General features: G+C 37.7%; 1 protein-coding gene across 1 annotated transcript; it reads left to right on the top strand.

Moving 5' to 3' along the window:
* The first annotated feature begins 1,836 nt into the window (after positions 1-1,836).
* LOC140165924 (small ribosomal subunit protein mS35-like) lies at positions 1,837-25,665 on the top strand. Its single transcript, XM_072189268.1, is given in 10 exon segments — positions 1,837-2,030; positions 7,134-7,204; positions 8,297-8,417; positions 8,420-8,463; positions 9,057-9,117; positions 10,340-10,479; positions 11,406-11,515; positions 12,596-12,665; positions 21,044-21,157; positions 23,307-25,665. Coding segments are annotated over 10 exon segments (1,092 nt in total). The 5' UTR covers positions 1,837-1,855; the 3' UTR covers positions 23,493-25,665.
* Positions 25,666-25,753: the final 88 nt, after the last annotated feature.

The following is a 25,753-nucleotide window of genomic DNA, read 5'->3' as shown; positions in this document are numbered from 1 at the left end:
ATTCACGCACAACCAAGATCAATTGCCCGGCTATTGTGAGTAGCCTTAGTCATGTCCCTCGACTAATTATTCGTCTCAAAGAGCTTCAAAGGTCTGAACCAAATGGCCAATCGTGGCTGTGGATTCAACCTACCATGGCGATTTCTGCCATGAAGATATAGGGTCGATGACACTGTGTGGCATTCGGTAGTTCATCAATTACTGCTCATATCAAGTAATTAATCAATGCTCTACATTGTATGCAGACTGATAGCAAGTAGTTCATCAATCGCCATCTCAGTACTGCTGATAGCAACTTGAGTAGTTCATCAATGAGCTATCTACTGCTGATAGCAAGTAGTTTTTCACTGCGCCATCTACTGCTGATATAAACTTGAGAAGTTCATCAATGCGCCATATACTGCTGATAGCAAGAAATTCGTCAATGCCCTATCTACTGCTGATAGCAAGTAGTTCATCAATCGCCTTCTACAGCTGATAGCAAGACTTATATAGTAATAGTTCATTGAGCATCTACCATACTGCTGATAACATATTTAGTTCTTCACTGTGCCATCTACTGCATGCTTTCGAATACCTACTATGCTGTTATCATCCCAGCAAACACAAAACGTTTTCGACATCATTCGCAAAAGGTTATAAAAGGTTGTCAGAAAACGTTTAAATGTCGGGTTATATAAAGGGTATATTAAGAGTATAAAACGTTTTCATAACCTTAAAAAACATTTTTGATAATCTACTGCTCAGCAAATAAAAAGTTTTACAGAAAACGTTTAAATGTCGGGTTATATAAAGGGTATAAAAACGTTTTAATAACATTCCAAAAACATTCTTGAAAACGTGATACAAAACATTCTAAACAAAATGTTATTTTGGGGTTGAAAAAATATTTTGCGAAAAATGTTTGCCCAAAATATTTTCAATAACGTTTTAAAAACGTTGTCATGACCTTTATATAACTCGACATTTAAATGTTATTAAAAGGTTTTGAAATAAACATTTTAAGAACATTTCTGTTTTTGCTGTGTTCAAATATTTTAACATAATGTTATTTAAGTATTGACACAATATTTGTCAAAAATGTTTGCGAAAATAGTTTACAATAACATTTTTTGAAAACATTTAAAAATATTATTGTAGTGTGTTTTCATACAAAACGTTTTAAAACGTTATCATGACCTTTATATAACCCGACATTTTAATGTTATTAAAACGTTTTTACCTAAACCAAAAGCCAAAATATAACTTATTTAAAACGTTTTTAAAACGTTTTTGTGTTTGCTGGGATCTGATCTCCGTTAAAAAATTGATGATGCTGCCCTCTATTATGTACAGCATTGATCCCTTGTTCTCAAATTCAAAAGTAATGCATGCGTAAAATGAATTTACCAAAAGACGAGTCCGGATTCGACCGTCTGCCGAATTCATAACGATATGTAGCCTGAATTAAAGTTTTTAAACTTTGTGTACTTTAAAAAAGACTTACACACTATGCAATTGGATCGCCAAAAAAATTGCATGACTTTTGACACAATTCTTGAAAAAGTACTCGGATTGAAAAAGGACCTGAAATGAAATGGTTGTCAGTGTAGATAACATGTCTGAAATAGTGAAGGCGCTGTTTAAACGCCCATATCTCGAAATTTGAAGACTATCCGTACATTGAAACATATATTAAATTTGTATCGATTTGTAAACAATTTGTTGCCGAAAAGAAAAAACGCATTTTCACTTGTGTTTCAATGGGACGCTTATTTGGTGGTGTGCGCCCTTGTGGATATACTGAACTTCGATACTTGAAGCAATAATTGATTTATCATTATCGCCCATCACTAAATTAATTGGACATGTGAAAATGGCTGCCGAATTAGGAAGGCTTCGCTCAACTTGTGCCGTTTGTCGTCAATTATTTTTTAGAAAAAGGTTGTTTCCCGAGTTCAATGGGGCTATTTCCAGATGTTACAGTAGTAGTCCTGAGTATGGCTCACTTGTGTCAACTTCATTACCTGATGTAGAATCTGAAATTGAAAGTGAGTTGTTAAGCTTACCTAGTCTAGACCTAGTCCTAGACAGTCCACCGTCGTAGTCGTTCGGGCCGGGCACTGCCTATTTATTATTTAATTAAAGGAAATCTGTACCATAAACTAATCAATGGCTATATAGTTGCAGTAATAATAAAAACGACAAACAGTAAAAGTCCCAAGCTTATATACGTCCAAATAAAGGAGAAATTCTTAATTCCTTACGACAATCAGCGATCACTAGTTTATCAGTTTGTAATCCATGGTGGCGGACATATTGATACCCGATGTATTTTATTACGCTGTAACGGTACCCCGATTTTGAAACCAGCGAAATCCGTGCCACCAGCCTCGTCCCTCGTGAACTTTGGTGACACGGCTTAATACTACCGAAGTTCAGATTCAACATTCGTTCAAAAGAAAACGCGACAATTTTTACCCATAAAACTACAGAAAAAAAAAAAAAATGTATTTTAAGTAATATTTATGATCAACAATGTCTTTTGAGAACGAAAAGTAAAAACAGCACTAAAAACCAAAATTAAGCTGTGGGGGTCGCGAATGCCATAGCAACTACTACGCCGCTGGTCTGTGTGAAAGGTTACACTACCGCTTGTGGCAGAAAGGATTCGCAAGCTTTGCAGCTATCATGGCGGCTTCCATGAATCGCAGAAACGAAGGATTAAAAGTGCTTTTTTCTTTGTTAGGAATATTCCGAAATTCATATCTAGACCGTCTGGTATGTTTAATTTAGGGATATAACTATATAGCCATTGATTAGTTTATGGTACAGATTTCCTTTAAGTAAATTTTTTCTTACTTCCGTGGTACAAGCTGTGCGCCAAGCGTAGACGAGCGTTCACACAGAAAAAATAAACAATCATGCTGATGCCGGTTGACCCATTGGTCGTCGGCGCGGCGCGTAGTAAGCGACCTTGTCACTTCTAGTTCTACGTGATCGCAATTCACCAGCGTGTACCCGGACCACGGAAGTAATAACAAATTTACTTTAGTCCGAATAATTAGACCTATAACAAAATATTAATTTCTGACATGATCGTGTTCTGGGTCTGAACTGCACTGTTTCCATTCCAAATTCGAAAAAGAAGCACATGGTCCTGGTCCTACTTCACAGTTTTTTAATCCCCTATTCATGTTGCGTGAATCACTCTATTGTATTGTGGACCATCCTTTTGATACTTGAGTATTTGGACAAGCGGAACAGTTTTGACAGGCCTTTGTCTACCTCTCTGTTTGTAAACAAACGAGGAGGTCGAAATTGTCCTCCTCGCCGAATCACGAAAGTCAGCGTAATAGTACAGCACTAGGCACTGCCTAGTCCAAATCATGGAATAATCTATGCCAGGTGAATTTAAATTTGCCATCAAACTGCATCATCAAATTAAAGCCCTTGAGTAAAGAAAGCCACAACTGAAAACCTTTTTGTCATAGCACAATCCGTGGCAAAGTTATGTCTTTTCAAAGATCGACTTTCATCAAAAAGATTCTGCTAGCAAAATTCCCCAAAACAGCATTACGGGGTGTTTCTAGATCTTAGTCTCATGATGATAGCAGCTTTTTTTAATGGAACTGCTATCAAAATCCCTCTAAAATTCCATGTGTGAGTGTCTCATCACCAGGGCATGAATTTTAAAAAACAGCAGGTGTGCTACAAATCGCACTCCTGGAAATAGTCAGGCGAGCTACAGGTGTGCTGTTAATTGCACTCGGTGAGGATTTTAGGTGTGCTATCATTTGCACTCGGTAAGAAGTTTAGGTTGGCTATTTGAATTATTGCACTTGATATTCAGATAAGAAGCATTGGTGTTGAATGTGGGACTACAATGTACAGAAAGACAGGGAAGGGAGAAAGAAAGAAAAGAAAGAAAAAAGAAAAGGAGAAAAAAAGGGAAGGAGAAAGAAAAGGAATAAAAGGAAAAAAAAAACCAAGGGCCTAAATAAAACATAAATACACTGCTTAAATACATAAAATTATTTATTATTTCAGACATAATCATAAACCCCATAGCCCTCCCCCAACAATTACTATGCAAACCACGCCCAGTAAAACAAGTTTACTATATTCACCCATTGCAAAAGTCGCCAAATTCAGTATTACACAAAGTGCCACTTCACTCACTTTTTATGCAAGGCACCCCTCCAATCTCATCTAACCAAACATTTTTATGTACAAAAAACTACATTTATTCACCGTGTGCACAATTTAACTCACCGTTAAACTCTGTTAGTTAGATATTTGGAGAGTAGTTTCGAAAAATCAGTTCGAAATCGCCACTTTCAAATTCACTAGAAAGTCGTCAAAATTTGCCGCGAACAAGTGCCAATCATGTGTGTTGGTACCATGCGCAATGGAGCTTCAGTTTTCACTAGACTTGGAAACCTACGGCATGGAAACACCGTGGTTATCAGCGAATCGCAAATTGCCCTTTTCATTGTTGACCTGCTTGTGAACTACGACCTGACAGTAAAACATGTGACTTTTTTTAATTACGTTATAGGAACACGGTCATCAGTACTATTTTCGTTACATATTTTATGCATGTGAAGAATATTACGGGGATGAATTTGAAGGCTGAATTTGAAGGCTGCAACTTTGGAAACTCCTTCAGGTGACTTCGACAAGGTGCGCTTATAAATCGCACTCGGTAAAGTGATTTAAGGTGGGCTCTATGCGCGCGATCGCACTCGCGCGCCTTAAAATGCATGGCCTGCATCACCATAAAAAATCATATATTTGGGTCAAGTGAAGTATAGCAAACATATTTATGTAGGTTTCCTTTCAAGACCGACCTGTTCTTGAAAAAAAATTGAAATTTCTATGTAAATATGTATTGTGTTTGGTCCCCGGTCTAGGCGAATTTCGCTGACTAGCAAATGTGTTAACTAAGATTTGCCTGGCATACCTAAATAATCAATCCCAGGCTAACAAAATATTAATTTCTAACATGATCCTGCCATTAAAGAAATGGAGCTCAGACAAACTGGCATTATAAAGGGAGAGAAAAAATCAGAACCGTTCGGATTCGAACCAGCGTGCACAGAAGATTACATGTCGATCAGCTCACCACCACACGCCACAACAGCTCATGGCGGATCTACCGGCGAATAGAACATGTAATGATTTTATACTCTCGTAAATGTCGCACGGCCAATGTAAATTAATTATAATTAGAGAGGGCGGCCTATCTGCTGTGTCCTGGCAGAACATCAGTCAATATGAGACATTAAATATTAAATGCGAGGATCCAGAGGATACATGCCTGAGAAAATATATAATAATTAAAGAAATGGAGCTCAGACAAACTGGCATTATAATAAAGGAGAGAAAAAATCAGAACCGTTCGGATTCCTCTCTAATTATAATTAATTTACATTGGCCGTGGGACATTTACGAGAGAATAAAATCATTACATGTTCTATTCGCCGGTAGATCCGCCATGAGCTGTTGTGGCGTGTGGTGGTGAGCTGATCGACATGTAATCGTCAGTGTACGCTGGTTCGAATCCGAACGGTTCTGATTTTTCAAATTTTGTTATCTTTAGCCTGCACCCCCTACTACTCACACACAAAAGAAAGAGCCAATTCCAACTTGTTCAACTGAGTTACAGGTCTTCAAAAATGAACGAACTTAATTTTGGCCCTAAATAGACCCCCCTGAAAGTCCGCATCAGACACCTCGAACCAACTTCTGCTTGATATATGTTTGAGATATATGCCATACAATGTAGCCCGAGAAGTTTCAATCTGGTTTCTCGATTCCTTCACTCTGAATCAACGGCATCCTTATTCCCATTGCTCTCTATTGTGAAAAGTGCGTTGACCCCATTTACTTAACTGTTGAAGTCTATGATGAGAATAATACCAGTGATTCATAGTGAAGGAATTGAGAAACCAAAATGCCTCTTTCAAGGCTTAGTTATATGGCATGTAGCTCAAACATATCTCCAAGAGAAGTTGGTTCGAGGTGTCTGATGTGGATTTCCAGGGGGGTCAATTTAGGGCCAAAATTTGTTTTGTTCATTTTTGAAGGCCTGTAACTCAGTTGAACAATTTGGAATTGGCCCCTTCTTTTGTGTTAGAGTAGTAGGGGGGTGCAGGCTAAAGATGACAAAATTTGAACCCTAATAATATTTGGGGTTTTGGTGATACGACCCCCCTGAAGTGGGTCCAGCTTTGATTTTTGGCTATGTTTAGACCATCATATCTTTAATATGGTATATCCTATGAACTTCTAAGTTGCATATTTGGATTCTACACAAAAAGTTAGCCCAGAATACAAATTATCAGGGGTGTGGGATATATAAATTACACCACCTTGAAAATCAAAGTAGACCTCGCGACGCGTTGTTTTCGCGTGGCCCCCCTAAATTTCAAATTGTTGTAGCGCGGAAACGAAAGGGAGTAACGACCTCAAATTTTCAGGTTTTTCATTTCTCAATAATATCTACCAGCACACAAAATAAGAAAAAAATCCATGAGTATGGGTTAACTTTCATGTTGAGTTGGCATGGAATGACTCACATCAAGAGTTGAAATAAACATCTAAGTTCCCAACAACAACTTTGTCATTCCCAAAACAACATATAACTTCATTAATAAAAAATTGAAATCCTACTATTTCAAGTTATTGAAAATTTTGTTTTAAAATACACATTGTACATGTATGTCAACCAAAATGAAATTTTCAAACCGCTTATCTAGCAAGTAGAACACACGAGCAAGTATCACGCATGCGCACCATGACGTCAGTATCAAGCTGCTCATTAAATATTTATGAACCCGATCACATGGTCTCAATCGGTAGATTCTAGTGGTTGGAATTGTCGCGATGTGCTTACAGGGGTCAGAGATATGTATTCATGTTTTTCATGGCGTTCAATGGCTACTGGCTAAACCAGCCGGCACTAAAATTTGGCTAGCTACAACCCTGATCGTAAGTTATCAGTGGCCTGGATTGAGGATAGACTTTTCGATCAACATTGTGATTGGATCACACTTGCTGCGTATTAAATGAATGAGGTTGTGAATAATGTGTAAATATCCCAAATAGTGTGGTCTCAATGTTACACATGTTTCTTTTAATTTTTTCAGATGTTTCTCTTCATTCTGCACGTGGTAAAGCTATGAGAAATCTCCAGGAACGCTTAAAAAGGCATAGACCGGTAAGAAAGATGGAAGTAGACATCACCTTCTTTTCTGCATGATATTTGGACATATAATTTACCATACTGTCTGAAATTTAAATCGTAATCCTTGTGTTATATTAAATCTTTCTAAAGAGCTACCATACCAGATCTACAGCAGTCATCATGTGGCCCGCTCTAACAAAACCACGCAGGAACAAGTCAGGTTTTTTACTATTTTATGATTTGAATATTTATGGAAGCACTAGACAATAAGCTTAACAAAATTATACGAACAGCATGATACCTTGAGATTTTTGCATCATTGCTATTTTGAGAAATGGGCCAGTAAATGCATTAGTTTTCAGCTATACACAAAATTAAATGGGTGGATCAACATAAACAGTTAATTATGATTAAGTAAATGAAAGTCCCAGTTAAACACCATGAAATTAAGAATTTGAAATTTTTTATTTTTTATGGGAATGTCATCTGTAATGTTGGGCGACTAAGTCAAAGTCGTGACTGGTTAGTGATAACAACAGTCGGCGACCCAACTTCTGCTATCGTCAAAGTCGACTTTTTCCCAGCTTATAAAATGCCTATTTTATGCCATAAAAATCTCCATTGCCTTGAAAAAGAAAAATGTTCAAATCATCTAACTATGCCTACAGTAGAATTTGTTTAAAGTTTATCATACATGAACAATTAGTGATACATGTAAACCTTGGTGCATAAATTGTTTTTTATGGAAATACATATTTACAAAAATCCAACTGAATATGCTACTTTCAAGCTACATACTAGTCGACTCCAGGAAAGTGCATGACGCCTAGCACTTAATAAGTCAAAACATGTATGTTGACTTTTTCCGAGTGGGTCATATTTGTAGATAAATATTCATGTTTGTTTGTTGTGCTAAGTACATGGATGAGAAGGAAGGGCTTCACAGTCAATGGATTATTGTCTAAATATGAGAAAACTAAATTTGTCAAGTTACTGCTTTTAGTGTTAAATTTTTTTTTTTTTTTTTTGTGGTGGTCTCAAAACTTGAGAACCTGGGTATTCAAGTTGTTTAATATCAAGTCTGTGCATGTATGTCTCAATCACATTACATTGTATCATCTACAGGGGAACCCTCCTAGAGAATTCAAAATGAAAGAAGATCAGGACTGGAGTACTGTATACCCGACGGCAGCAACCTTCAAGTGGAGCGCTGTTCCCTTGCCAGTTCGTATGGGGCTACCGGCTAAAAGGGTCTACCACCACACAAATATGGCAATCTGGAATTACTCAAGGTTGGTATTATGGAAAAAGCAGGGACTGCCTTTTGAAGAGAGCGAGAGCAATCACTCTCTACTGCTCTCCTTAAATCTGATATAGGAGAGTGATTTTTAGCTCTCCTTAGTTAACCATTCCCTCCTTACATTCTATTGTAAATGCTCTAAACAGCTATCCTTGAAAGCTCCAGAAGAGCTATTTAATGCTCTCCTGCAAATTCCAAAAGACAGTCCCTGAAAAGGGGGTAAACATCATTTAGCATTTGAAAGCAGATTTCAAGCCAATAAATGTTACAATATACAATATACAATGGCATGATTAGATTAAGCAATACTTCTGAAAACTTTGCACAAAAAAATCACACAAAACCCCGAGGCTTAGGCAAGATTCATTGGGATGTAAAGTGGTCCTTTTTTCTCAAGTCTGCACTACCAATTTTCTGTTTGCAGATGTTTACAACATAAAGCTTTAGAAACCCCCAGTTACTATGATCAAAATTGACAGGTCAACTGCATTTTGTAGTTTCTGGTGTCTGAAGGTCTTTTTGTTTAGTATTTTATATCTGATGTATGGGTTGGTATCTTACTATGTGATTCATTTTTTATTTCAGATCCCAAATTTCTTGCATCTAACACCACCAGCTATAAAGAAGCAATGTGCAGCACTGAAAGGTAAGGGTTAATTCATCTGAATTGATTGTGTGCATGATTGTTAATCAGTTTAGTTCATTTCAGTTCAGTTCAGTTTTATTTCATCCTAATACAAACTTTATTGCAAAAATATATGATACAACATAGTGAGAAACATGATTAAAATATGACCAAGTATATATGAGGAGCAGTGGCACACGATCTGGTTCACAGAGGCCAAAGGTGGCAAATTTGAAATGGAGATAAAGGCAAAAATATGGAGTAAAAAACAATAAAATACATAAGAAAATAGACATCACAGAGCTTCAAAACTTTAGAACCAAGTAGAATAGACCTTTGGTGTTTTCAGTATATGATACATGTAGCTTAAATGTTTGTATAAGATAATAATTATAGTAACTCAATTTTCAAAAATGCCTCCTTTGGCCTCCATGAACCGGATTGTGTCACATATATAGTTTAAGTAAAATACAATTATACTAAATTAAGCAAAAAGAAGACATGTGTAATTTACTACATACCATAATAAGGAAAACAAGTCTTGTAAGTTGAAAATACAACATTTATAATAATTGTAAGATTCAACAAAAATATACAGTTGCATACAATATTAAACATTTTTATAGCCAGTTGGCTTTGATATGAACGTTTTTTTCCCATACTTAACTAATAATACCAAGGTAACTCTTTGTGAGTTTAAGTAAATTGGCCATGAACTATGAACTATACTGCTTGTCAGCTTGAGATGGATAGTGATATAAAAATTTGTTTCTGTGTGTAGGAGGGCATTGCAATTGTGCCGCCTGTACATGCATGCATATTATGCTGTGATTTAGAGAACAGTGCACACATTTCAAGGTTATCCAACCTAAAGCATGCTGTGGCATCACTGCCAATCTCGATGAGACAAGCAGTATAGTTATATTCAGGTCATGGGTCATCTTACTGAGTGCTCTGTATGTTACTGTTGATCCCATACCGTGGAAGGTAAACATGTTGCCTATGGGGGTCGATGATAACTAGGGGTGTATTAGCGAACTCAAAAATAGCGCAAAAGAGAGTTTGCGTGTACAAGTTGAGTGCTGTACGCGATGTCACCAGGTCCGAACACTGTTCCAGCTTCAGCTGAATTCAAGTACACTTAAAAGGCAGAGGCATGGAATATTCATATCTATGTGTTATTAATCTATGGTTGATCCATCATTGATGCATCATTACTTCTAATGCTTCTGTCTCCTTTCAGAACTGTGTACTGAGTGGCCAGAAGGTCTCGAGACTGATGAGCAGTGTGAGAAGCATTTCCCTTTTGAAGTTGAATCCTCTGACTACTTATTCTCAGGCCCTTCTATGAGGCATCCAGATGCCAGGGTGGTAACTATTAGGGTAAGTCTACAAGATGGAATAGCATCAAATTAGGAAGGTAGAGAGCTTAGACTAGGAAAGTTGATATTTTGCCCTGGGGATGGGTGCTCAACTTTGGTTTGGGTAGGGATGTGCTGCTGAGAATTTGAAAGTGGACCCATCCATATACAAATTTTCCAAGAAATTTGGACCCATCGCTATACGAAAAGTCAAAATTTTCGGCCAAAATTAATGCAAATTACCAAAATATTTTGGCAAATTTGAACAATTTTAGTTAGAGTTAAGCAAAATTGGGCTTTTTTGTGGGGAAAAATTGGGAAAATGTTAACAATGACCCTCCATATATATATTAAAATATTGGCCTAAGAAAAAGGAGGTCATTGATATACCAAATAGTGGGAAAATGTGACCTATGTATGTGGCACATCTTATAGCTAGGGTTCAACATTTTGCACTGAAAAAAGGGATTTGTGTTGAGGCTTGGCAGATTACTGATAACAGGAAATTTTGGTGAGGTTTTCATTTTTACAGTTTTTGTGCTTGATTTCAGAACTCGGCGAAAAGCCAGCGAAAATATTTTTGACACATTAAATGTATACAGTGGGAATTCCAATTGAATGAACACAGCTTTCAACAGCTGTATTCGATCCAACCGCGATTGTATTTTGCGTATTTCAAACTACAACGTGAACACACGATACAATACAATACCTTGGATACAATACTAACCAATCACAAGTGTGTTGGCATGGTTGGATTGGATTGTGGATTGGTTGGCGTACATCACGCAGTGTACACAAAAATCGTCACAATGCTTTACAGTAGATGGAACTGCATTGAAAAGTTGAGCAAATTTCTTTGGAAAATGGCATTTTCTGCAGAATTAAGCAATGAAATCGTCTGCTTGAATTGTAAAAAGAACCACTGTTTATTTTCTTGGTATGCAGGTCAAATTAAGCAGTCTTGAATTAGACAAGCATGCAAGATGGAAATTGATACAGCTACTTGGAGGAAGATATGACAAACAAACAGACATGATCGCCATAACAACAGACAGGTAAGTGGTTGAGAATCAATTCACCTTTTTCGGTAAATCCCATAAGCCTTTGCGAGTACACCCGAGATGACGTCATTTGAAGTCATGCTGATCTGCGCCGATGTGCACATCGTTTATTGAACATCGTAACTGCGCATTGGAAGTCGGTGTGACGTAAAATGACGAGTTCTCAGGTGTATTCGCAAAGGCTTATGGGATTTGCTTAAAAGGTAAATCCCGTTGCGCACATTGTTATTATGCAGTGTTACTATACAGTATACAATTCACAGTGGTGGAATGCACAGTTCCGATGTTCGCTAGTGATATGTGCAGTCAGTTGAGGACATCAGGGGTCCAAATATACAAAGGCTTATGGGATATACCCAAAATTAAAATCTCAGTTGGATATTCTATTAAAAATTCACACTCCCACCGTGGAAAATGTAGCTATTTTTTCAGAGGGAGTATATGTTTCAATTAGAATAGACAGTTAGGTAACTTCCATTATAAATACTTCAGTTGTGGAAGATAAGGTAAAGCCAGATGTGGCAGTGACGTCAGTAAGCATTTCGCTCAAAGTGCTGGCATACACATGCACACGCTTAAAGATGCCACGTAGATGCGTGCGTGAAACAGCTGCCTCAACGCTTTGATGTCACTGCCACATCAGGGTGGAAAATGCTTTAGTCATGATTTCATACTCTCATACTATGTCTTAGCAACTAATTATTAAATAATGGGAGCAATTACTGAATAGGGTGCAACTCTGCTAATCTTATTACAAGACTACCCTATCCCAACCCTAAACCCTAACCCTAAACTACGTAAACGAGGACTGGACTCAAGTCTAGCTAGTTGCACCCTATTTGGTAATTGTACCAAATAAAGAAGAAAGGAGGCCTTCACCCTAGCAGGGCGTAAGACAATGCGAGACACAAAATAAATGAAAGAGAGATGTCGAGTTGTATTCTTTTCCATGGATACAAACACTTGGTTATTACAACTGAACTCACAATTCACATATTGATAGTAGACAGTAATATTTTTAAGACTCGTTATTTACAAAAATTTTAATTTGTACTGTACTGCTTATTTTCATAGATGTCCTGTGAGGAGGCAGAATTACGATTATGCTGTGTATCTACTAACAGTTCTTTTCCATGAATCATGGGTACGTATGTAATTTTAAAACATCACCATATTGAGGGCTCGGAAACACAAGGCCGCATGAGTTATATTGCTGATAGCGATCGATGGGCAAACGTGGTGCATGTTGGGAATGAAAATGCTCAAAAGCTATAGAATTTGTTACCTGAGATCGCGAATTTGAGCCAGTTTCCTTCCCAGCATGCATCACTTTTGCCTATTGATCGCTATCAGCAATATACCTTATGAGATTTTGGTATCAAAAATCTTTCCAGTAACACAAAGCCTCATCGCCATGACATCTTTTAATAAGTCAGTATAAGAAGTTCTCATCATGCAGTTAAACAGATAAACCAAATCTTCAAGCACCTTTTTCTCAAAATGGTCAAACTGGACGTGGGGCTGTGTGTTTCTGAACCCTTGGTTTTATAAATGCTACATAAAAAAGAAAGTCCATACTTCACAGAGTGGTCATAATTAAAAATGTTTGATTACAAAGATTGAAATTGGTTAGAAGTATTTGACAAGTTGCAGTCTGATACATCCCTTGGGTAAAAGGAATTTCAAATTGTCCAGGTTTTAAATAATATGATTTTTGTGTTACATTGCTGCGATTTGAAACTTGCAACATCTACTGCTGTGTACAAGGCTTTGTTTTATGGGGGAATCAACCACACACAAATGCTCTGCAAATTAAAAAGAATGCTTTGACGGCAAGTAGAACAGGCAAGTAGAACATCTCAGGCTAAGCAGTTATACACCATGCAGTGTTGCCAAAACTTTTCAGTGTCAAGGCGCGGCGCATTGACTCGCCAGGCCGCGGTAAAGGATTCTGAAGTAGCCCAATTTTTTAAGCTTCCAAAAAAGCGCCCAATACCGGATATTTGGGCGGATTTACCTGAATTTAGAATGCAAAACACCCAATTGGGCGTAAAAGCACTTGACTTTAAAACTTCCTGTACTTACTGGGAAGTTACTGACCGATCAATAAATGGTCACAAAACCCATTGTAATTTCAATTTGGAGCTTCAAAGACTCAAAACCTTTACAAATCGGGTAAATTGAAAGGAAAATACATCAAATTACTGCCGCGGCCTGAGACTGGCAAAAGTAGCCCAATTTTAGACAAGTTGCGGCATGCAGTTTTGAGTAGTGGCAAGTGATCGCCAAGTAGCCCAATTGTGTGCCTAAGGCGTGGCGTTGGCATCACTGACACCATGTGATCTGATTGTATTGGCAACTTCTCAAGTCGCACCAATATTCACAAAATCAGTAAAATCGGGAGATTTGAAATTCAAAATAATATACAAGAACAGTAGTAAACTGAAGCTGACAAAATTCTCAACACGTTCAAATCAATGTCAATGTTATTAATCATTCATGACCAGGGACAGGCGATTTGCACGGAACTTTTTTTCCGCGCAATTCTGCGCAATTGGCCATTTTTTTTCCTATGGGCAGGTATACATGATTTTCACTGAAAAATGAGTTCGCGCAATTTGCTATTTTTTTCCGCGCAAATCGCCTGTCCCTGTTCATGACCTCATGATTATATGTGATGCAGGTGATTATTAGCCCAATCACAAACGCGAGGTGCGATTACTAATAAACAACAGTGTACCTCTGTGTAGCATTGATGAAATATAATGACTTTCACACAAGTGTGTCCTATGCAAATGAACAATTTACGCACACACAATTACTTGAACATGGCGACATTAAGACCGTTCAGCCATTTGATTTAAGGGAAAACAAAAGTTAGTTAAAATTGTACTTTGTTTTCCAAAAAAATTATGATAATATTATACAGATGGAATCAAATAAATTAAAAAGTGACGGTTTCGAATGAGGTTAATGACTTTGCATTAGTTATTTTACAGGTATTGTGAATTGCTTTGACCTCGGAATATTCTTTGGTTGCAAAGTAAAATGTTTAGATTTTTCACAATGCCCTCAAAACAACTGATGCCCAGTCATTAACCTCTAAATCAAGTTAATAATAAATATAACCACTGACTTTATGTGTGCACTTTTTGTTGTTGCTGAATAGCGTCGCTATTTGGTAAAAAAGCCATTTATGGTACTGTACCACAAGTTGTTGACAGAATCTGTTATATGCATTACTACCATTTGGACAATACTAACTGCGCGCTATCTGTTTTGAGGACTCATTGTGTGAAATTGGAGGGGCTTGTTTTGGGCCCAGGTATTTTCTGAGAGAGATACCGAGACCCTCCTGGGGGCCGAAAACAAACCTCAACGATTTCACGCAATGACTGTAAATCAGATGGCGCAAAGTTATTATTGTCATTCATTACCGCCATTTTACAAATTTGTTTCAAGAAAATAACTTAATCTTTTGCTTAAAAGACTATTGAGAATGTATCTTCCATTCTCTGTTTTAATGCGCATTTAATAAGCGATCAACAAGTATGTATGCTTACTCATGATGATTATGTGTGCTTATTTAAATATGATTGGATCACACTTATTGCTTATATTCATGAATATACATCAAAATGTTTGCATCACAATCAGTAACAAACATTCTTGTGTATGTGCCATTATATAACCCTTACATAATTGTTTATATTTAGCTGCATAAAACTGAAGATAATTTCCTTTATTTGAGAAAATTAAATCTCTGCTGTACATCGGCTCCTGTGACTGTTTGAATTATATTTACAGTTTTGTTTACAGTTTGAAACATGACCACTTTTGATAATGGTCAGACTTTCAACTGTCAGTTCACAAAGTCAATGATTTGTTTGCATAGACAAGCACCCTACCATCACATGCCACTAGTAGTTTACAGTTATCTTTTGCAATGGTCACAGCCCGTGGTCTATTTCTAACAGCAATAGACCCCAGGTATTCAGCAGACACAGAGAAGCATGAGATCTCATGAGTGTTACTCCTATCACTGTTGCAAACAAATATGATGTCATTATAGCAGCACACTCCATAAGGAGACCAGAATGACACCGGTCTATTGGTGTTGAGAGTATGCAACACTTGTCCTGTGTTGTCTACTATCTCTACAGTGTTAATCCTATCACTGATGACAATTGTGTCATGAGATGTAGCAGCCAGGTAGTAGGGTTGAATGTTTACCTTGATACTGGCAATGTAAGATCTATCTTGTCTGTGTTTGCTGATATACGTATTAGGCAACTCTACTTGGCCTACTAGCAGCTGACCATTACTATCTATTGTCAGACCACGTAGCCTTGTGTCCTCAGAGTCAGAGGGTTTGTTATCAGGAGACATGGCTACCCATCTACCTTTATACACACTTTGTGCAGTATACATGAGTACATAACAACTACAAGTCACATAGATGATACCATCAGCATTGACAGTGATATTCCAAGGAAGTGGTGTCTCTCCAGGATTCATCCCTTGCTGGAGGTCCAGATGAGATTTGTATAACCCTCCATTACTATACCTACATACTCTATGGCCGCTGTGGGACACTACCATAATATCTGCATTGGGACAGACTGCAATATCTATTGCACTTTGCAACCTACCATCTTGATGACCAAATTCATTCTCAAGCTCCCAGGGACCAGCAATGACTTGTAACTGTTCAGCAGATGCCAGCTAAAAGAGAAGGAAATAAAATTAAGGGTGGGAAAAAAATTTCACTGTCACTTTTGTTAATTTAATTGTGAACAGTAACAACCAATAGAATAACTATAGATTTTTATCATATATCCCTTATCAATTTGTGCAGCTCCATGCAGCAGCTAGATAGGCACACTGATCTTAACTACAGTGCAACCTCATTGGGCAATCATATTGACATGTAATTTTGAGTGTCAATATGTGCAGTTAATTTTATCTTTGCTAATTTTTTTTTTATGTATGTTGTATGGCATCACCATTTAGTTCTTAATTATTCACACCATTATAATAATAATAATAACAACAAAAAAGCGCAGTGATTTATAGTGCGCTACGCACAGGCACAATGCCTAGACATTGATCCACGAGCCTCAGCACACCATTCAGTGTTCTAAATCACTACCGTATTTCGTCAAATAGTCGCCCCCTCAAATAAACGCCCCCACCACTTTTTTCAACCAAGATGTTTCAAAAATTCAGATATTTCTATGCTATCTTGTGTAGTAAGCTTACCAAGTTGCTCACACGGTCGGTAATAGCAGCAATAAATGGCGAAAATCTGCATCAGAAACCCGGAAGTGAACCAAAAGTCAGTGTCAAAAGTTCATAGTTCGTCATTTTAGCGTGACTTTTAAGCTTACCTAATGATTTTAACGGGAATTGTCGTGCTAAAATGACCTCTAATAAACGCCCCCCCTTGGGAAAATGTAACGCCCCCAGGGGCGTTTATTTGACGAAATACGGTAATTAGGTTCACAACATATTTGTATTGCCCAAACTTTCAGGGTGTGGGTTTTCTATAATTAATCGTGCAAGACCTGTGTAAATCTGTTACCCACATAGGAATGTAACTTGGTCAACACATAATAACTTGGAGAAAGATGCAAATTCAGTATGGAGGGGGATGGGGAGAATGTGATGCCTAAACTTTTGAGCAAGTTCCCTCCAAATTTGGAGTGTGTATGGTATATTTATGAAACCTTGTGGAAGGAGGATATCCATGTGACTCACATCTGACTCTAGATATGCAAAGTCAGCAGATAATTTGCATAATTTATGCAAATGTCCTTGCAACTTTACGATATCAAACCATTGTGATGAGTTGCATCCGGAATTCAGCTTGGCAGGTTAAAAATAAATAATGAAAAATCCCACATACTAATATCTGAATACCACTTTATATGATGTAGAATGTTCTATTTGCAGTATCTGTTTGAACTATCACTAACACATATTTACCTGGGGCCACTCAACCATAATAGCGTACACACGTAATGTGACAAACAGTTTACTGGTTTTTTTTAAATACCCCCAAAGTCATATATATGCTTGGTTTGTTGGCCGGGCCAGCGAAACACCTGTGGCTACTGGTCGCTGATGGTGTGCTTGGCACCCAAAGGGTCTGGGGTTTGAATACAAAGGGAAACAAACAACTTCTTTACTCATTTTCTTCCTTTATTTCCTTTCTCAGCACCAAAGAGCCCTGTCAGTGTTAGGGTTAAAATGGTTGAGAACATTATTTTTTACCTGCTAATACAAGTTTTGATGATTTAGCATAATTTTGGACCAAATTTTCCCCCAAACAAATTTGAACCAAAATATGACTGCCAGTCAGCTGATGAAACACTTAAACCAATATCATGTCAGATACTTTCTGAAATTCAACATGGTTTCCGGAGAAGGTGACCTTGCGACAGTCAATTCATCTTATTAAAAACATTCCATGATTTTGCTCATCATCACGCAACCTCCTAGTAAAGCTCCCAAGGGGAAGATTCAGGAGGAAACCAGCCAAGTACAAAGTACGACCACATAAAAGAGGTTTACATGTACAACTTGTAACATGTAGCTTAAAAAACACAACCTTTCCTTGAAAATGGATGTTTGAAGAACCCTTTCACAAAAACAAACAAACAAACTAGAAAACCATTCCTTTTAACATCTATTTTTGGTCATACATGTGTAGCAATATAGCTGAGTGCCCTGGGTATATTTGCTAGGTTTTGTGCATCTAAAGTTAAACCAAAGCAGTAAAGGAAGGTTTTATTTCAAACTCTAATGGTGACCCGCAGGTCAAATTGCTTAGAATTTTACATTAAATACAACTAAACAGACACAATGCAATTTGCAGGCAGCAGCTTAATCAGCGCCAATATTGTAACATTGAAACAAACAACTATACAAACATCCAATCCAACCCAACTCCACCCCATCCCCCAGTAGGCAATGAGGATAAAGTGCCTTGCCCAAGGACACAACACGTTGGCACGAGCGGGGCTCGAACTCGCAACCTATGGATTATGAGTCGGGCGCCTTATCCACTCGGCCACACATGCTACCTGAACAACTTGGACATTTTAAAAACGTTTATGCTGTCATTACATCCCTAAATGGTAATTTGAAATGAGCAGACAACTGGCTTTCTATATCCCTGGCTAAGTGGTATTCATAGAATTGGGCTCTTGAGCCATTTATCCAAAAGTATGAACTTTTATGGCCAAGTGTGCATTTAAACCTATGTCCCTAATTTGTAGGAATGATCTTTTTTTAGTTTTATTTTTAGATTATCTCATGATATTTCCCTTTATATTCACGTAAGCTTAAAACAATAAAATTAAAATCATCTCACCATCAACATCACTTGCTCCATACTTGGTCTTTTCTTCCAATCAATTTCCCAGCATTGTTTCATCAAATCAGCAATCGGCTTGGGGCAGTTAGGGGGCATTGGGGGTCGTTCGTTGTTGTTACATATCCTCCAAATAAGATGTGCAGGTACATCGTTATCTTCAAACGGAATATCTGTCGTCCAAAGTTCCCAAACTACCACTCCGTATGCATAGATATCATATGTAGGGGAAAGGGTGTTTTCTCGCAAAAGTTCTGGAGCCATCCATGGATAGGATGCAGATTCTGTTGCACTGGTTATAGTAACATCTAGCTCTTTGGCCAAGCCAAAATCGCACAACTTCAAGATGTTGCCATTTGTGATCAAGTAGTTCGGCGATTTAATGTCTTTATGCACGACACGCATCGTCTTAAGGTACGCAATCGGTCTTCCCGCTTGCTTTGCCCAGTCATAAAACCGAGGACCTAAGTGCTTACCGCGATGTGCATTGAGATATGATCGAAGTGACCCACCAGCACAGAGCTCAAGAACTATGTAGAAATCCACATCATCATCAACAGAACCAAGTAGCTTCACAATATGTGGATGGTCCAGTTCGGAGAGAAATCTCAGCTCGCGTTGTCCTTCTTCTAATTCAACTCTTTTAACCGCGACCTCTTGGTTTGACCATAATGCTCTGTATACAGTACCAAAGCTTCCTTGTGCAATCCGTTTCACAAGTTTCAGTTTATCTCTTGGTATTGACGCATATGCCATGATGCAGTCTCATATATTGGCAAAGTAACTGTAGTTTAAAGTTTTAAAATCAGTTTGGGTCTGTCCAAAAGGGGACAAACAGATTGTGCTCTTTTATGTTTTGAATCATACCCTGTGAAAAGATTTACTGGTTGATCTGCAAAAACATCACATGATTCAGTCAAATATATTATGCATTTGTACAGCTTGTGACGCAGCTCAAACCTTATCGCAACTGTTTACCCATTATTAATATGAAATTTGCCATTATGTTTACTTACATATAGATATTGTAGTATTTTGTGTCCTTTGTACCCTTGTGTATACTACATGTCTGGTGCAAAGAAGGAAAATCTTTTGATTGATCTGCTAAATCAGTTGATAAGCAAATTATTTTAGTTCACTGACGTGTAGACCAATTTGTTTAGATTGGAAGCGGCAATTGATTCATTGGCTGATTAATTGAGGACCCTGGATCTGAAAGGGGTTTAAGGGTATACGATGTATTGTTGGTCGAAGCAGCAAAAAAAAACCCACAAAGTTCACAGCATCTTGCGAATGGTAGTGAGCTTTAGCAAAATTACATAGCATAATTCATAGCGAGCGTGTAGAAGAATTCAAATATCACAGATATACTTTTTGTAGGTCCTGTGGTTCTTGAGTTATATTGTAAAGAGGGCTGAAACAACAGCACTTTTGTAAAATGTACATAACTCATTAACAACAATAAATTAAGCAAGTTTTCAAAGTACATGATTTGAAGAATGAACTTTTTCAATAATATATTGATTCAGATAATGAAAATCGATTTTTTTTTTGGGCTGCTTAGACCATCAATACCTCGTATACCCTTAAGTCACAAAATCCTGAATAATAAGTTTTCGTTACAAGGGGGTTCTCTACATCCTCTATATGCAAGTTTTATAGTGAAGTAATGTGGTACATGTGTGGAGAGAGTCAACAGGTGAAGAGTTCAAACAGTGCATGGTGTTGGTGGGGGATCAGAGGGGGGCAACATGCCCCGGGCGCCACCCTTAGGGGGGCGCCAAATTGACCAATTCAGCATCGATCCACCATTCTGAACTCAAACAACTGCACACTATCTTAGCCGATAAACAATTCTCCTTTGGAGGTCTGTTAGGGCACTCATTTAGCTACAAACTGACACCAAACACACTACAATACCTTTTGTTTAAGCAGAGATATAACAATTTGAACGAGTCTCGATTTGGAAAAGCGTAACAAAACCACCATTTTTGGGTGGTGAGTTCAAAACGCATGGCCATAAGGCTTTGTTGATCTTTTGGTGTGATCCATTATATTGGCCATGATATATTTAGATCCTTTTGTGTTGGTGTGAATCTCTTACTTAACACTTGTACCACTTCATTGACTCTACCCATTATTAGGTGACAGAGCCGTGGGAAGCAAGCATCACCGAAGCAGATATGGAGTATTTTGTATGGGACTTAAACCAATCCAAGACAAATGTGTTAAAAACAATTGCTAGAATGGAAAACAAGGTGAGCAACTTACTATTATATACCGTCGTCATATCGGCAAACTGACAAGTGCCATATTGGGCAGTTCCAGTTAAAAATCACACCCCACTGTCAAAGATTTTGGAATTCCGACAGAATGCAATAATTATAATTATTCTAGATCTAATCCACAGGCATGAGAATTTTCAGTTTTAAAACTGAATTTTTTATTCAAAATTTCCGCAACTTTATTTAATTTCAGTCTGTTTTTGGTACTTTTTGCCAAATTTCATGCGCATTTTCAGTTTTTTGGGAAAGTACAATCCCATGCCTGTAATCATTTTCATCCATAAAAGTCGAAAAGGTGCGTAAGATTTTGAAATTCCAAACAAAATTGAACAAATTTTAATCTTTCCCCAGAGTAGGCCAGTGCACATAAACGTTGAAAAAACAAACAAAAACCAGTGCATCCGGCCGGATTCTAACCGGCGACCTTTGTATTGCTAGCACGACGCTCTAACCAACTGAGCTAAAGAGGCACGTTGGAGAAGAGCGGACGATATAAAGGTATTAGGTTCGAATGGAAACAAAATTGTCTAATTTTAGGCCTAAAATTCAGCTGAAATTCATATAAAACTAGCACATATTTCCAGCTGGATTGACTGTAAAAGTACAAATGGAATTATACTGAAATCTTCCACAGGGGGTGTGTGGATTCTAAATGGAACAGCCATTACTGTAAACCGCTTGCCCTTTTCTGCAAGCGGAGTGACACGCTACTGAGTGGCAGCTGCATGACTATGAAATCCAATGTTGCCACTCAGCGCCACCCTGTGCTCATTGGCCAAAAATTGTATCCTGTTCTTATACATCAGAGTGGAGCCACTCCCGAGTTGACTTGAATTCAACTCGTAGCATATCTGCCGCTTTGGGCAAAGCGGTGGAGTGATCGATATAATCGGCTTGCCGCTGGTCACCGCTAGCGAAGGAAATTCTTCATCAGAGCAGCAAAGTTGCAGGAAATATGAAACCAGTATAATGTGAAGTGAGCTATTTGAGGTTTTGAGTATGTGAAAAACATGATTATTGGCATCACTCAGATGATCAGACATAACTAGAAATTAGAGTGCACCATGTTTGTGTGCCACTCATGATAGTGAAAATATTGTACCTAAGGATTGTTTTGACAAGCACCTGGCAAACTTTGATTTAGGGAACAAACCAAAATTTTGATGATGTCCTACAAATCAAAAAGTCTGATTTTGTTGGTAAAAAACAAGTTGAAATATTGTTTGAGATTGGAATTTTCAATATTTCACGCTTATCATACAGGGAGGGAGGGAGGGAGGGAGGGGGTCAGCCTTGTAATGAAAGCACCTTCATTTATAGGACATTATCAAACTTTTGGGTTGTTCCCTTAAATGCTGGATTCATACTTTCATGTTGCTTGCCGCTCAGCGGCATGATGTATGAGCAGTGCAGCTAAATGGACACAATCAAGGCTTATGATTGGCTGATACGTCATGCCGCTTGCCGCAGTGGCATGCAAGTATGACAGGGGCATTAAAGTTTGTGCGTGTATACCTTCTCCTGTAATATACGGCGTATATATTGTTCCAATATCATTCACTTCCAAGCTTTACATGCCCAAACCCTTGTAACATCCAAGCTTCAAAGTGCCAATTATTATGCCATATAGTTTAAATTTACATTATTTTGGTCAGTCTGGGCTCTTTAACTCTCTTTGGATATAACTTCAACTGAGTTTAATAGCAGTCTTGCATGAATTCAGTCCTTTGTTATGAGCGTGTTCTCTATGTATTACATACCAATATGTGACACAATCTGGTCCATGGGGGCCAAAGGAGGTATTTTTGAAAATTAAGTTACTAATACTATTATTATTACCTTACACAAACATTAGGCTATCATATAACGAAAACACAAAAGGCCTAGCATACTTAGTTCTAAAGTTCTGAAGTTTTGTAATGTGTATTTTTGTATGTATTTTATTGTTTTTTACTCCATATGTTGCCTTTATCTCAATTTCAAATTTGCCGCCTTTGGCCCCTATGGACCAGATCGTGTCACATATGAACATTTTGTCATAGGGTCAGACATGGCTGTATACAAATTCTGTCATGCAACATAAGCTGTTACTTAATGATTTTTGTTCCATTCTGCTTTGCAGGAAAATGGGTCTGCAGAACTCAGTACAGAAGAAGAATCAGAGATTCTAAAGAGGCCAGAAGTTGAAGAATTCAAACAAGTAGTCACCAAGTTAAGAAATGAAGAGGAAAATATTGAACTTTTAGAGCAATATAAGCAGGCAGTCTTGAACATTGTAAATAAAAATGTTGAGCCTCTGAAGGCATAACATACAATAAGCTGCTACCTTAATTCTGTCCAGAAAGATTTGAAAACCAAGCAACTGTTACATGAAGCCCCCGTAACTGAGAGACGAAAACAAGAAGGCCTATGACATAAACTACAATGGTTCTGATCAGGTGCTTACTCCTCCCAGTCAATGTTGAATCCTACAATTTTGCACCTAGTGGCACCCCACAATGGGTGCTGGGGGTAGAGGAAGTGTTGGAGTGTAATGGCTAATTGACACCAAATAAAACACCATTTCATCATATTAAAATAACGCACATAATGCTGGTTTCATACTTCAGCGGCATGATGCATGAGCATTGCAGCCAATCGGACACAATCAAGGCTTATCATTGGCGGATACGTCACAGCATGCAAGTATGCAAGTATTTACAGGGGCATAAGATGATGATATATTGCATGTTTTCCATAGGTGTCCCAACAATTTTGACGAACATGGGGTTATTCTAGTTGAAATCCATACATCCCATAATTATGTAAGACATGAACTCAATCTTCCCCACAGGGGGTGTAGATTTCAAATGGGGTTACTTGAATGGGTGACTCCATTTATAATCTACACCCAGGGTTCGAACTCGTTAAAAAAGTTTGTGTAGCAGTTTTTGGCTAATTCATCATAATCGGGATACTTTCATATGTGACCATCCAGCACAACTGAGCCCTGAAGTCGCCAATCATCATTTTTGAGATATTCAACCAAAATATTCTGCTTGAAATTAGCTTTAAAATGATGTATATCATGTCTATAGTACTTGACATTTAAGTAGTGAAAAATCAATAAAACAGTCAATAAATCCTTTGTTTCCTATTGTTTATTGTTAAGTTCAATGGAGCATATCTCAATAGTGGCACCGGCGACATCCGGGCTCAGTTGTGGAGGATGGTCACATATACTAAAGCACTGTAAAAAGTGCTATACAAATGCAACATTGGGTAGCAGTTACTTCAAAATGTGGAGCAAACTGCTATGCGATACAGACGAATTCGAACCCTGTCTACAGTACTCTACACCCCCTGTGTGGGAGATTTAGGTCATGTCTTCCATAGTTGTGTATGAATTTTATAACTGGAATAGCATATTGCAGGTGATTCATGTCCACTGCAGAAACTCATCTGGTGTCAGTGGTTAAAGGTTGAATTAAGAATGATGAGTGAAAAGCTGCTTTTGGACAAATCAAGTCGTTTACATGGAGTCATTTATGCTCAAATCTGGGAGGACTTACGAGCAGCGATTTTACACACTATACCAATACCTGTCTTTATCTATACAGTGGTGTTATTCTTCATGTATGTCACAGGGGTTCTAAATGTCTATAGAAGCCCAAGTTCAAAACATGCTGTGTTCAGAAGTTGAAGAAATAGGGCAAGAGGCCAGTTTTCAAATTTAAAGACCCATTCAGTGATCCCAGCGCAAGTGTAAAAGTGAAGGACAAGTCATTCAAATTGTCATTTGGTATTTTGAAATTACAAATTTGGCAAAAAAACGAAGAAAACAGCAGTACTGATGAAGTTGAAGCCCCATTCAAATACACATAGCTAATTTAGATACTGTCAGTATCTAAATTACAGATTCGTGTAAAATGTCTTATTTTGTCTTAAATACACTGCTTTTGGCTGAACCACTCACAGGCTATGATAGCACATCTATGAAAATGACAAAGGTACCAAAATCTGAATTTTGATGATTTTTACGATCGTCCGGATGAGCAAATCACAGAATGGGCTTTTAAGTTGTAAATCCTTATGTTGATGGCTGCCATGTGAATGATTGCGTCTATAACTAAAAGATCCATAAAAAAGAGTTCCGGATGAGGGAGGTTTGACTGTAATAGACAGGATTAGATTTTCATACATGAACACCCGTAAATAAATGGGTGTGGCTGATGGTTAAAATATTATCCAGATTTTATGTATTTATAAAAGATTTGTTATGCTTGTTTTGCCACTGATATTGTTATCACTCAGTACAATAACAAGTGTAAATTAGTTTTTGCTGTCTCAGTGTGTGCGCTACTCAAAATATGAATTACAATTATTGTAATGAATAATGTTGGTCTTTGTATACCATTCCTATAATTGGCACTTTCCTGCTGTTGATGGGGTGAAATCGATATAAAAGCGGGGTCAAAAATGGCATCACATGTTTATAAAATAACCTTGCTCTCCTTATTGTTGTAGAATATGTGCTATTGATTGATATTGAAGTTCACCCCAATGGCAGGAAAGTGCCAATTATAGGAA

Source organism: Amphiura filiformis, chromosome 12 (genome assembly GCF_039555335.1).
Source record: "Amphiura filiformis chromosome 12, Afil_fr2py, whole genome shotgun sequence".
In the NCBI taxonomy this organism is placed as follows: domain Eukaryota; kingdom Metazoa; phylum Echinodermata; class Ophiuroidea; order Amphilepidida; family Amphiuridae; genus Amphiura; species Amphiura filiformis.
Note: the sequence above shows the minus strand (reverse complement) of the source record. Positions and strands in the feature narration are given on the sequence as shown.